The 15132-nt window shown below is 39.7% G+C and overlaps 1 protein-coding gene across 1 annotated transcript; it reads left to right on the top strand.

The window, feature by feature from the left end:
* Positions 1-1656: 1656 nt before the first annotated feature.
* Positions 1657-14335, top strand: UPB1 (beta-ureidopropionase 1; the record flags this gene model as incomplete). The annotated part of the gene is made up of 10 exons (XM_082293213.1): positions 1657-1757; positions 2406-2577; positions 4004-4091; positions 4793-4887; positions 5854-6015; positions 8842-9011; positions 9680-9761; positions 10606-10648; positions 11348-11502; positions 14252-14335. The coding sequence occupies 10 exons, from the start codon at positions 1657-1659 to the stop codon at positions 14333-14335; spliced, it is 1152 nt and encodes a 383-aa protein (XP_082149339.1).
* Positions 14336-15132: the final 797 nt, after the last annotated feature.

Here is a 15132-nt window from a genome sequence, read left to right as displayed (position 1 = left end):
AATAGACCTGCTGTTTTTCCCTTTAATTTGCAGTCCAGGCAGAAAAGAACTTGAACAGTTCCCAGAGAAATCCAGGCCCTTCTGTTTGTTTCTATGAATCCTCCAGAAATGCTTTATCTGTTGACATCCTGAGTATGCTCATATGGAAATGAACTTGCTTGGCCTCCTCATTTCCCCCCTGTATTGTCAGCTGATTTTTGTACTGATCTCCCTCCCTGCAATGTTTAAAGATCTGCCAGGCATGAACAGAGCAAAATGTTACTGATAGGTACCTTTAAAATTGGCCATTAAAGCAAATTAGGTTCATCAGATGAAAAATCTGATGTATATATCAGTCACTGCTTATACTTGCCCTTCAGAAATATGTTTGGGAAAGAAAAGTAATTTCACTGAAACTTTTTCAGTTAAAAAGGGTGAATTAGAGAGAAAGAATCACGTATCTCCAAATGCCTTGATGAAACCAGACTACCCCTGGGCATCTTCTGCCCAAAGTTAAATATTAGACACTCTCTCCCTGACATTCTTTTTTTCTTTAGTCTAAAAGGCTTAATATTTAACTCAAAATACCTAACAACTGCAAATGCTAAGTGCTGAAAGTTGTTACATCCTCAAGCAGATACATAAAGCAGTGCTTAAGCTCAATGGGATACATTTAGAGATGTGTAGCCATCCCTGGACTTCGTGTTCCACTCCAATGAGAAACTCAGTTGCTATGTTGCGAACTTCTGTGTGATTTGAAGCAGAAGGCACAGCCAGTGGTTCAGTGGAAATAACTGGTTTAAACAGGGTGTCTGCCTGGTACCTGCAGAAGGAAATGTAGAAGAAGTGCATCTTTTATTTGATCACTTTTATTTTGTCCCAGATCAAGGTCTTAATAGGTTCAATCCTTTGTGTGACATTAACTCTGGTTTTGGGATGGATTTCCAATTATAATGGGCCTCAAAATCCATGTTAAAGTCAAAGTTATTTATTACTGGCTCCTGTTCTGAGTTTTACTGCAACTTAAATGGACACACACATATCCATGAGAACCACTGCCATTTTATGACCTATTTCCAAGCCTTTTTGTTGGAAAGGTATCATTAGAAAAAGCTCCTAAAGATGTTCTGCTTTTAGATGAGTTCTATCTGAAGACCAGGACCCTGGACATTCCATTGGCTGGACCGATGCTGAAACCAGGGCTGGTGATCTGGGTGATCTGTCTTTTACCCTTCCTTTTCCCATTCCTTTCCTTCCTTCTTTTTCTTTCTCTCTTCTCCTTCTCTTTTTTTTTTTTTTTCCCTTCCCCCTCTTTTCTCTCTCTTCCCTCCTTTTCTCTCTTTCTTTCTATTCTGTGCTCATATAGAAGGTCAGGGACCAACATAATCGATTTCCACGCCAAGTGACTTTTTGCGGACTCTCCGACTTTTGTGGTTCCTTTCGACCACGAGCATTTACGAATCCTGGGCGCTCCCTTCCCCTTTGTGGCCGCACTCGCTCCAGGAGCGGCGAGAGTCCGGGAACAGCGCAGCTCTGCCCTGAGGGCACCGCGGGCACCCGACAGCACCGTCCCGCCAAAACCCGTGAGGGGAGCGGGGCGTGGCCGACGGGGCCGCCCGGGACAAAGTCCACGGGGCCACCGAGCGCCTGAGGGGCTGCGCGCGCCCATCCTCCGCCATGGCGGGAGCCCTGGAGTCGCTGGAGTCGTGCCTGGAGCGGCACATCCCGCCCGGGGAACTCGCCGAGGTGAAGCGGATCCTCTATGGGGGCGAGGCCAGGTGCGCCACCAGGACGGGCTCGCCCCCCGCTTTGCGGGTTTCCGTCCCTCCTCTCCCCGGGCTCCGCGGGGATGCCCAGCCTGGGAGTGAGGGGAAGGAGTCAATGTGAGGGCGGGTGTGCAAGACACAGTGCTGGGCTGAGGGGAGGAAGGAAGAGTAGGGCTTTTGGTGCTGCAGTGAGGTGACAGGGGCATTTTGGAGGTGATTCAGGTGTGGGGAGCAGGGCAGTGTGAGAAGGTGATGGACAGGGATGGAAGACCTGACGGGAATAGTCGAGGCATCGGGGTGATGGAGCTGAAAAAGTAGGGTTAAAACTTGAGGGAAATACATTGGAGGGAAAGTGTTTATAATCCAGGTATGGCAGGTGGAAGTTTGTGCGTATGTGCGCCTTGATTTCTGCAGCAAGGTGTTAGTGTCTGGAAATGACGGAGGAGGACAGAGGGAGATTGCTGACGTGGAGGTCAGCAGTGAGATTGGCACATGAGCTGGTCACTGCCTGTCCCTTGGCTGATGGATGAATGTTGGGGCATGAGAGCTTGGGTGTCTCTGCAGGGTTAGACAGAGTTGTAATCCCCTTGGCCCACTTCATTCAGAGCAGAAAAGGAGAACATCTCATATCGAAATGTCTTTGTTTTCTGTTTAATCCAGAAAACTTGATTTGCCAACTGCTGCACTGTCAGCAGCTCAGGAAAGAGATTTTGAACTACAGGGCTATGGATTTGAAGCCGCTCTGGAGCAATTGAGAAGGCCACGAATTGTTCGAGTGGGACTGATACAGAATAAACTCCCTCTTCCCACAGACACAGCAGTGGCAGTCCAGGTATACAAACTGGGACTGGGGCTGTTCGTAACTCCTCTTCTGCTGGATTGAGACATAACACAGTTCAGTTGTTGATTTTAGGAACTGTATCCTGAAATGTCTAATGATTGGCAGTACAGGACCCATCAGAACTGCAATAGAGCATCCTGTAAGAAATTTGAATGACACATTTGGTTTTATCGTTTCTCAGAAACATCTCTTGTGTTTACCTAGCATGCCCAATCTGCTCGCAGTTTTTCCAAAGCTAAATATTTAGTAGCTCATTTTGTACACGAAAATCCTTTGCCTCTAAGATGAAACATAAAAGCATTTACACAAAATCAAAAGGGATGGCAACCAGTGGAAACCACAGGTGCAGTTCTAGTTTTAATTGAGAAATGTTCTGTTATAGGAAAATCCATTAGAGGAAACAGATTAATAAAGCTGTGTTCATTATTCTTTGTACAGCAGTGAGTGAAATCTTATTACAAGATAACATGGTTTAGTGGTGACTTGGCAGTGCTGGGTTAATGGGTGGACTTGGTTGATGATCTTAGAGGTTTTTTCCAACCTTAATGATTCTGCATCCATCTTTTGGACCCAAAAGCATGATGTGACATATATGTACAGAAATAGCCTCCTAAGAGTAGCTTTAAAAAAGTGAAAGAAAACACTGCATTTATAAAATCTCCTGGAGTAGTAGTTCTGTGCAGTGACAGGACAGAATATTTCTGAAGTAGTTTGTTTTGGAAAGATTACCTATCATGGATGCAAGTCATTAATTCAATAAACGGATCAAGTTTGTGGATTCTTTATAGCAGCTGTTGAATAAAGTACCAGCTGTATTAATGATTTTACCTTATAAATAACTAGTTAACTATTTCTGTAAATCAGCATACAGTTGTTGAGTTCATAGGTCAATGCAGTCTTGTCTTTATTCATTTATTTTTGACACCTGAAGGTAGAAATGTAAAGTGCTACACCTATGCTTATCTTTAAGTAGAATACTCTAGAAAACTAATTAATAAATGCTTTGATGATTTTTCTTGGTAATAATTACTTAGCTCTTAGGACAGAGGGCTTAACATCGTCCTGTAGGTTGTTTACAATGAGCAGCAAAATGACAGTTTTTGTTGTTTCTGTTAAGATTTTTGGCTTTTTGCTAGTCAGGCAACAATGAGTTGCCATCTATATAAATGTTGCAACCATGAAATTAGAATCCCATTGGAATGCTTTCTCTATTTTCAGCATCTAAATGCTTTTAAAAATCTATATCTGACTCTATTATCAGTGTTCAGGAATGATAGCTTGAGTTACTCCCCTTGAAAGCAATGGCACTGAGTATAGAACAAGATAAATTCAATATGAACAAAGGTTATAAAACCAGGCAGTTAATACAAAGATGAACATGCAGCTGTTTTTATAGTGTGACATTTCTCACAATCAGGTGGCTGCTCTGCACAGACGCATCGAGGAGATGGTGGGAGTGGCTTCAATGTGTGGGGTCAACATTGTGTGTTTCCAGGAGGCTTGGAGTGAGTATTTTTCTGTGATTCCTTGTAGGCTGTCAGATGTCAAGTGCCTTCTATTTTAACAGGTGTCCTGTACTGCAAGTATGTCTTGTAAGTGAACAGTAGAAATCTTCCAAGATAACAACAATTGACCGTAGTGATTTACTTCCTAAAGGACAAACCACAGAGTCTGAGGTAGCAGAACTGTATGGAAGAGTGGGGGTCTGTTATGTTGAAGACTGCCATATGATATTTGGAGCTCCTTCATGGCATCCTTTATGATCCTTTCCTCTTTTTTTTTTCTCTTAAAACTTCAGGGTTTTTTTCTAGACAGGTGTCATAATTTTAAAATCTATTTTTAATTAACATGGGGTGTTTGAGGCTTAATGGAAGCAAAACCCAAAATGAAGACCCATTAAATGTTTATGAAAACAGGTTATTCATAGTGAACACTAGTGACTGGGGTGTATTTTGTCTTTTTACCCCTGCTGAGATTTCACTAAGTGCATCCATTCTCTTCTGGTTTGCTCTATATGAGCTCAAAACTCCTTGCCCTTGCTAAAAATATTTTTAAATAGCTTTTGCCTTTAAACAAGAAAAACAGTTGAATCATTCTTAATTATTTAAATTTTTTTAATTTTTTATCAGTATTCATGCAAATAGCTTGTATTTCTTGAGTGGCATGAACATTCTTGTACATTTTGCCTTGCTTTGGTGTTTTCCAGCCATGCCCTTTGCTTTTTGTACAAGAGAGAAACTTCCTTGGACTGAATTTGCTGAGTCAGCAGAGGATGGGCCAACAACAAAGTTCTGTCAAGAGGTAAAAAGCCAAGCAAGCAAGCAACAAAAAAACCAACCCACATCCAGCCCCAGCCCATAACTGCCACTGATAATGACAGATTTCTTCTTTGTGTACCATTCTGGTATCACTGAGAAAACTGAAGAAACAAAAAATAAATTTTCAACTCGCTTGACAAATATTATGATAGTGAATTGAAATAGAAATGGACAAGAACAATTCTGCTCGATATTTATTGTTTAAACTACTCTGCATTTAAAGATTACCTTTTGCCATGAAAATCCTATGAAACTGCTCATTTAACTATTCCTAAATCTTACAAGGGAGGAATTTTTCTTTGTACAGATAATTTTATTTTCTTTTTAAAAGGTGTTTCTTGCCTAGAACAGTTGAGCATTAAACAATCCTTGTACAAAGGTGTGAGGAGAATAATAGCCTTTTCTGAACAGGGAACACTGTCACACAACTGTTTGCATTTTCCTCTGGAATGACACAAATGTAGGGAACTTTTTTTGGACCCAAGGAGATTTGTTATTGTCAGGCTCTTGTTTCTCCAGAGACTGTTGATTAGAAGCTTAGTGACAAGAGTTTTATTTTCTGACAACTTTTTTTTAAATAAGAAAATTGGACTTGTTTTGGTGTAAAATTTGCCCAGCTATGACTGAGCTATTAAAAATTTTGTATCCAGCATAGTATCTTTAGTCTGATCTAGGGCAAGTACATGTTAACAGCTTCTCACTATGGAATTAATGACACTGGAAGTTTGGAGAAATAAAAGAAAGGGAAGTGATGTGAAGGAAAAGGCAATGTACCGGTAAACTGGCAGGCAGAATTTTGCTATATTTCTCACTCGTACCTGTGTTATTTAGCATTTGTAGTTAACATGTAATGCTGTTTCAGTTAACTGTTTTCAGCTGGCTGTGGTGTCTGTCATTCTGGGGTACTGCAGGTTGGTGTATAATAGAGGAATTGTGTTCATTTGTACAGCTTGCAAAGAAATACAATATGGTTGTGGTATCTCCAATCCTGGAGCGAGATGAACTGCATGGTGGAATTCTGTGGAATACTGCAGTGGTCATTTCTAATTCTGGAGCTCTCCTTGGCAAAAGTAGGAAAAATCACATTCCAAGGGTTGGAGATTTCAATGAGGTAAGATGCAGTATTGTGATAATTAAGTTAGTCTTACCTGGCAGCTCTGGTTTGTGCCAGCGTGGGTTGTGTCTGAGTCACAGTGGCAGAAAATGCAGTGTGTTTCTAGAAAATGTGGTTCACTTACTGTCAAATCAGTTTTTCTCAGATGAAATGATGGTAAGTAAATTTATCAAGAAGGAATAATTTTTGTGAGAGTGATGAGTGTTAAAGGAAGAATAACATTGAATCTTGTTAGGTACTCTTCCTTGGCCTAGTGCAAACTTCAAAAGTATCAAGTATCCTTTAAAAGAATTCTTTTAAGTTACAGATGTGTTGTATTTGTTGTGCATGATTGGCTTGGGTTGTTTTGTCATGTGTGCATGTTGAACTTAACTTCAATTTTCAGGGCAATTGTTTCATGGTTCAAGCATGAACATTACTTACAGTCTTTCTCTATTTCTCTGTGAGGTTGTCGTGGAAATGACAGTTCTTTTGCTTGTGTTTATTCAAGCAGAATCCCTTAATTCATTATGCCTCTGACTGAATAGCTGTTTTATGGCATCTTCTGTCTACTAATCACATTATTGCGACTGAAGCCCCCAGCAGGTTTTGGGCCATCCTCCAGAATCAGCTTCAGAAACTGAACTGGCAGTAAAGGCAACATCAGAGGAAAACTGGTAGATCTGAAATGTATTTATCCATCCATAGAATTATCACAAGCAGAAAGATCAGGATTAAAAATACATTGTCTTACCTAACTAAATCTCGCCTTGTCAGCTAAAGTGAGTAATTAACAGAAGCATTTCTTCTAAGCACTGGAGGCTGCTATGTACCTGCAGTTGCTTTTGCAGACCTGATCAGGCTGGTTTGAGTTTCTCCAGAGGAGGCTGTTAATAGAGTTCTAGACAATGAATTTCAGGCACAGTCTGTCAGTCACCAGTGTTAACTTGTATTTTTTTACAATTATTTTTGATATTTAATATTATTTTATCAGGTCTGTCCTTTAGTTAGCAAAGTAGTAACTAACAAATCCATTGGTTATTTTCCACATTTTTTTATTTGTTCCTTATGTAATCCAACAAAAAATAAATTCCTGTTGCTTGTGCTAAAATATGATGTCTTTCAGTTTTCCAGACAGTGTTTAGTGGAGAATCAACAGATTCCAAGAAACTCATTGTTTCCAGCTATGAAACTGTAATGAGAGACACCTAAAAAAAGAAAGTATTTTTACTTTTTCATGTGAAGTATAAATAGAGTTTCATTAAGAGTTTTGCTAAAATAAGTTAGTTCTTAGAATCCTAAATGCCATAATTACTACAAAACAATCTGTTTATAGCTTCCAGATATACTGTAATGATCTGGCATTTCTTCTTGTATCTACTTTGTTACAGAATCAAGTAGTGTTTACCCAAGACAACACTGTCTTCAGCTGGCTTTGTTAGCAAAGCATTAAGTTCACTCTTCTGAGCTGAACAATTCTGATAAAGCAACTTCAGAAACCAGGCTACAGGAAAGGATTATATTCATCTGTGTTACTTTAATGTTTTCTTCATCAACAAAGTTAAACCTCAAAGAAATACTGAATTTGAAATTATTTCTTGTGGGTTGTCTTTGTAGGGCAGATGGAAAAGGAGCTTTGTTAAAATCGTGCCAGTTGAATCAGTAAGAACTAAATGGAAAGGGTGAAGAGATTGGTCTGTGGCCTATTCAGCCATGTGTGGGAGGCCATATAGATAAAAATCAATTCTTCTTGAGACATCACAGTGTATTGCTGTGGAGATGACTGTAACCTCTGGTGAGAAATAAAGAAATAGGAACTGATGAATTCCCTGAAGCAACAGCATTCTTGTTTTTCTTCTCCTGTTGTAAGAAAAGAAACTGAGAATAGGAGAAAAAATGGAAGTATATTCATTCAGCAGAATTGTTTTGAAAAATGATTGTGTGAGCACTCACCATGTGGCGTGCTGTCTACAGACATGAAAGGAGATCAAATCAGTGCCCAAAGGACTGTGCAATTTCATGAGACCTGATAATAAATAAGAAACATGAGATGTTACTTTTACTGAACCTCTAGACCTTGGTTTCGGAAGGTGACCCTCCTGTATCTGTCGTGCCATTGGCCCACAGTTACACGAGGCCCAGGTTTGTTCCGCAGCTGTAACTTCTTGCTTTAGGCCTCAGGTGTTTCTATTTCCTTCAGGACCAATGGCGGTGGTGGTTACAAGGAACAGATAATTTCAATAAGGAGGGGTTTGCTTTATAACACACCTTCCTTGTCTGATAAGAGCCATGTCTCATGGGGTCAGGATGATGGATTGTGTCCCTTGCTCTTCTGTCTCAGGTTGGCACCAAAGGATACTGTCAGGGATCAGCCTGGCCGCTGCAACTTCTGTACTCCTTTGGTATCCACAACATTGTATAAGGAATGTTGCATGGCATATTCTGTCTTGTTCTTGTCTGTGGGTCTTTATCACTGTCTCTGTCTGAACCTGGTGATAGTACTTTCAGAAAGCAGCACATTTTGGAAGTGCACTGCCTGCTGCATAAAAAAGTTACTTTGCTTGAAAGCAGGTATAAGAGTGTAATTTCAGTGAATGTGCACTCCTGCTGCTTTGGCATTTCTGTATTCATCTTTTCTGCTGCCTAGTGCTTTTGTAAATCTTATTCATCCTGTTATCCTCAGCCTTCTATCTACAGATTAAAAAGCTTTTTTAGTTAGAGGTACTTTTTTGCACTTTTTTGAGAAGTCTGCCTTTGTGGGTTTTTTTGTTTGGTTGGTTTTTTGAGGCTATTTTTTGGCGGGTTTTTGTGGTTTTTTATTTGTTTTGTTTTGTTTGTTTGTAGTCTACTTACTATATGGAAGGAAATACAGGACACCCAGTGTTTCAGACACAGTTTGGGACAATTGCTGTGAATATCTGCTATGGGCGCCACCACCCTCTGAACTGGCTCATGTATAGCATTAATGGAGCAGAGATCATCTTTAACCCTTCAGCCACTATTGGGACACTCAGGTAAAATACAAACTGGTCTGTGCCATTGCTCCATTTCTGGGTTAACTGAACCTCTGAGCCCCTCGCTGGGGCCTAAAGGGCACCTTGCTGAGGTCTTGAAAGTGTAGTCTCCTTGTTTTGTCTTCACAAAGGAGCCTGCATTCTCATCCACCTGGAATTTTGGGCTCCTGGTCTGCTCCCAGTAACCGATTCTCTTTCAGAAGTTTATTGTACATCAGCAGGTCTCCTGTCTTTAAGATAGCATTAACCAGCATCCAGCTGGTTAATGAAAACTGAGAGTTTATTTAGATTTTTTATGTAATATTTTTGCTATATAATAGGTAGTAGTCGTGTTCAGGCTTATTTTAGCAGCTTGCATTGTCCACCTAGGAGTGTGGGATCAAACTGCAGTTTACAGAACCAAGCTGAGATACCCTTTTCTCAGAAACATTTTTTTTAAACTGTTGTTTATGATTATCAGGCCTCTTGAACCAGACTGGACCAGTGTAAATTGTCCCTTGAGATTAATCTTCTGCAGATTAACATTAACTGCACCCTACTGACTTGATTTCCTGAAAGCTAACTTTGGCTTCTGTGACAGAAAATGTGCAGTGTGAGACAGTGAGAATCTTGATTTAGCACTGAAGTGTACAAGTAATGAATACCTGCTGCCTCTTTGTGTGTTGCAGCGAGGCACTGTGGCCAATTGAAGCCAGAAATGCTGCCATAGCCAATCACTGCTTCACGTGTCCCATCAACAGAGTAGGAACGGTTTGTATCTTCATTGTTTCATCTCATTCCATAATTCAGGTGTTGGAGCATGAGTTCATTCAAGGCAAGGGGCTGATAGCACTGGAATTCATGGATTCCTCTGCTGTGTAACTACTGTACTAGGGTTTATGATGTGATTTGAAGATGGACAGTGATGAAGAGATTGAGAGCTGCCTTCGTTGCTGGCAGCCCACTTTTTGGTTGCAGCTGCTCCCTGTTATTGAATTGAATCTTTGTAGTAGGCACCCACCCTTTTGCTAACTCTCCCAGTTTCTCTGGTGAAATCAGTATTCTTTTAGCCAAAATGACTGAAAATTTCATATACCCTCGAGTCAGTGGTACACAACTGGTGGCTGTTGTACAGATACTACCTCTTTCTGGACTGTAAAATTCTATAATGAAAATTGTAAGTACATGCAATCGGTCATTCTTATCTTCAGGTTAGTCCAAATACCCTATGTGTGTGTTTTTTAAATTAGATTCCCTGCAAAAATCCAGACTTGTTCTTGATGATATGTGAATATGTTTGCCTTTTTTTGTGATCTAAAAAGATATGTTTGGTTAAATATCACCTCTTTTGCCTCTTCAAACTTGTGAAATGGGTATGAGGCATGTTCCCCAAAGTGTATGAACAACAGTCAGTGATACAGAAAGACCTTGTGTTCTATCCTATCCATCAGAGAAACTAGGCCTCTCTTACGACTCCCTTTAGACAGTGCTGATTGTGTGCCAGAAAAAAAATCTTTGTAGATTTATATAAACTTCCAAAATATGATAGACTAGCAAGGATTTCTTGAATTAAATGGAATTATACTGCCACCTATGGATTCCTCTTATTTCACAGGAATACTACAAAAACGCCTTTACTTCTGGAGATGGTGGAAAAGGTATGTTCAGAAATCACATTCAGTACCAGTTCCCAGATTTGCTGGGAGTTAAAGAGAACGATCAGTGAGGAGTATGAGATTTTCTTGTATGTACTTCTATGTTGAAACATGATAATTTGTGCTGTGAGAACCATGGCTGCCTGTGGCTCCATCCAGAGTGGGCCTGAGCCTTTTTTTAGCCAGTTCTTAGCAGCTGCATGAAAAAGGTCAGTGGTATCCATTGCTTAGTAGTACAACAGATATGATTGATTTTTGGCACAACTCAAGAGTTGTGCAATAAGACATAACATCTTTTCTGTGCCTCAAATCCCAGTGTTTTCACCTCTGACCTTTCATTGAAAATTGAATGGATGCATCTCTGTCAGCTGTTTTGAAAATGTATGATTTGACAATTAGAATTCATTCAAATGCTAAGTAAAAAGCAATGAAAGCAAAGCCTTAAGTCCAGAGACTTAATAATGAGAAAGCATAACAATGCATTATTTGAAAGGCAATGTAGTGAGATTTTCCAGATAATTTGATGGTGTACTGTGCATGAAAGTAATTACTGGCCAAAACTGCAGTTATTTTAGGGTCATGCTGTGACCTCTTCATGATGATTATCTTGCCTAAATGAAGTCAGGTTTTGTGGGACACTGCATGTTAAATTAGATACCTATTTGCAGATGGCAATACATGCTTTTTAAAAATCTCTTTAAGCACACCATGAGTTGGGCCATTTCTATGGCTCGAGTTACGTAGCTGCGCCAGATGGCAGCAGGACCCCAGGACTCTCTCGCACTCAAGATGGGCTGCTGGTGGTAGAGATGGATCTAAACCTCTGCAGGCAAGTTGGTGACAAGTGGAATTTTAAGGTAAGCCTGATTATAAAGAAAATATGGTATTAGAACAAACAAGCTTTGATAATGATTCTGTGATATTACAATAGTTAAAAGGCAGCCTTTCTTTTTTCTTTTTAACGGTTCAGAGCTTGAATTGTTGAACTAATTTAACAGGATGGAGGCCAAAAGCATAAAGAGATTTGGAAAAGGAGTAGACAAATGCAGGGAAACTAGGCCAGTAGCTTTCAAATGAAAACCTTAGCCTCAGGACCTTAATGTGGACTGCCAGGAGCTCTGAAGATTGCTGGGGAAGAGTTTATGCTTTCCTTATGCAGTGAACATAGGTATTTGTTGCTGAGCTGAGCCAGGCATCGGATCTCATCTAATATGGTACTATTATGTATTCATAAAGGCCTTAATTGTCAGTTTTGGTGACATTTAGTGAAAACTCAAACCCACAAGCTTCAGAGAACTTTCTGAAGGTAAACTTTCTGCAATGTTAACTTCCTGAATTTGTGGATGTGTTGAAACTTCAGAGAAAGAACTGTGTACTGTGTATATTCATTTCTGAAGCATCTTAACACACTTTTGAATTTATCTAAATCAGATTAAGATGGCTGCAAGCCACTCCACATGGCTTTAACAAATCTTATTTATTACTATTTTTTTTTTTTTGTATTCTGAGGTAAAGCTAATTTGGTTCATCTTTCCAGAGGGCATAATTGGATTTAATTTGTCCAGCAGCAGTGCTGGTTGAAGAAATGGCTGCCTCAGCACAGCAGCTTGCTAACCCTTCAGCTGTGCCAGTACAAGCTATGTGGGGGTGCCATATTATATGCTGATTTAGTGGAGTGACCGGATTTTTTTTTTTTTTTAAACAAATGACACTGTAGTTCCTTTTTAAATCTGATCAAGTTTACAACAGGCCACACAAAGATCCTGTTGGAACAAAAAAACAAAAGAAGCGGCAACTTTGGAAATAGGTTTTGTTGATGAAGAAAACATCTTCTTGCTTCTGTGGAGACAGATCTTTTGTTCTAGTCCTCAGTATTGCTAGAGACTAGAACTTTTTCCCATTCACTCTTAAGATCAGCATCATTTGAATCCTAATAAAGTAGACCAGAACTCCTGGCTAGCAGCTATACAATATATGCAGGTTCTTCAGTGATCACCTAGTATTTAAAATAAGTAATCATTTGCAAGGAGTGTTAATTTTTGAACATCATGCTACTGCAAGCAGACATTTATTTTATAGAGCTGGTTTATTTGCCTGTTGAGTATTACAATATGGTGCAATATTCAACATGTTTTATTTCAGTTTAACATAAAAATGAAAAGTCTCTGTGGACTTGAAATAAGCTTTCTAATTAAAAAATAGCATTTTCTTATCTAGAGCTTAATTTCTTTGCTAATATTGCTAATCCATATATAGGGGCAAAAACCAAGAAGTGATTTCAGGTCATCTTCTGGAACAGAATTGCATTTGTTATTTTACAGATGCCTGTGTTAGGCATGTGGTTGTTGCCGTAATGGAATTAAGTCAGGCAGGCATTTAGTTTTCCTTTACCATCAAAGTCTGAGGCCCTTACTGCAGAGTAGAGGCTTAGTGTGTCAGGAAGCACATGGAGCAATGCTTATAACAGCTTAGTAGGGGTATCTGAACAAAAGCAATTGTATTGATTAGGAAAAATAAACAGTAAAAGCAAAACACTGCCCTTTGGCTGTTTTGTGTAGAATTGTATATTTTTTGTTGTCTTCAAGTCTTGTGCTGTCAGCACCTTAATTTTATGTTGATGGTGTGGAGTGCTATTGTTGTGTTTTAACACATAAGGCACAGCTGTGGTTTTGTTTATGTGACAGGGGAGAGCCGTTTCCTTTTCCTCTCAGTTGTGGCCAAGACAAAGGTAGTTCTTGCTGAGGGGAATGAGGAAGAGTGGTCTCCGGTTACCCACTGCAGAAAAAGAACCCTTAACAGCAAGTAGGAACCTATTTAACCTGCTCTGGTATCTGCAGTTTGCACTCAATGGTGCCTGAAAGGCACATTCAGTAGAATGTCTTTGCTAAACTTAGAGTAGCAAAGGGGTTAAACAAATAAAATAAAGATGTAATTTGCCCCTCCAGAGCCAATGCTGTGGGCTGTGCACTTCAGAAGAAGATGACGGCACTACATCAGGTGCTGTATTGCAGCACTTCCAGCACGTCTCTGTTGCCCAAACCATTGATATTTTGTATTATTAAAGGGTGAAGTAAGAGGAACTCAAACACTGTCAGTGGCATATATGCAAACTTACTGCTGGCAGCAGGGTTCCTTGGTTGTCAAGGACGTGACATGAAGCCCTAATTATGGAGACATTCCTTTGCCTTCATTGACGTAACTTAAAAAATTGTTGATGCATAAGAAAGCAAGTCCACCTTTCACATCCAACTTTCAGCAATCCAGAATAACCAGAATAGCCGTAAGTCAGCAGACATGATTGTCACTGAAGGAGAGCTCCAAGACAGGAAGATGTTAATTTAGAAGTTTGACTTTTTAGGGTGGAAATAGACTTCTTTTTTGGATAGAAATACAGTCCTAGGCAACATAATATGAGTTCTTTATAAAAAACAGTTTGTGCTAAGGCACTGGAGATCTTGAATTTTGCGTGAATTACGGTTTTGATGTTTGGGACAATTAAATCATACATGGTCATAGAAAAAACCAACCAGTGGATAATAAGTATTTTCTACTGAAGTACTTTTGTAGCTCACTGAAAGAACTGAAGCTTTGATTTTTCTTTTACAGATGACTGGTAGATATGAAATGTATGCAGAAAAGCTTGCTGAAGCAATCCAGCCTTACTTTATACCCAATATCATCAAAGAATAAGAGAGAACATCTCATTACACTCAGATGTTACAAGACAAATTCAAAGCTACTGTGGGATAATAGCTTTACTGTGAATCACAAGTTGTTGTTTTAAAATGTTGTCAGTTTAATTTCATGTAACCAACTTTAATTAATAGGATTCAAAACTGTGTTATGTAAAATAATTGAAAATGGCTTCTTGAGTGTTGTTACTTACACTAATGTCTGAAGTTTTGTTCCTTGCTAGAAATACATCCAGTGTTTTTCTAGTGTAGAAACACATACAGTGTACTGTGATATAGCTGATAGAGAGGATGAGTTCAGAGGATATGAAACTTTTTACGTAAGCTTTGCATTGTACATCTGTTTATTTCCACTTTCCAGTTTTTACCCTCTGCCCAAATGCATAATTTAGGGAGAAAGGAGGCAGAAATTGTTTTCATCTGGGTTTTGTTTGCTTTTTCTGCTTATGAACTACTTGATGCAGTTCTGTTATAGCTGAGTAATGTCCCAGACACCCCCGTTATTTGAAGATCTGTGGGTGCTGTAAAGCAAGACCGCTTTGGTTCTGTTGCCTTTTACACAACCACAGCTGGATCAGTGTCTTTGATGGGCCCCTTCACAGTGTAGAAGTTGTGCTCAGAGAGATGCTTTGGTATCTTCTGAAGCTCGGTGCCCTGATGGGAAGCAGAAATGAGACCCTAGCCAATGCATAGGCAAGGCTGGGGCAGTTGGATGCTTTTCACTGTGAACAGAAAGCCCACGATGGGTAAGGAAAACCCCTTCCCTGGGGCTGCACTCCAGTAGGATATGTGGTG

This window comes from Coloeus monedula (assembly GCF_965178545.1).
Source record: "Coloeus monedula genome assembly, chromosome: 18".
NCBI lineage: Eukaryota > Metazoa > Chordata > Aves > Passeriformes > Corvidae > Coloeus > Coloeus monedula.
The sequence above is the reverse complement of the archived record's forward strand: the minus strand, read 5'-3'. Positions and strand labels throughout refer to the sequence as shown.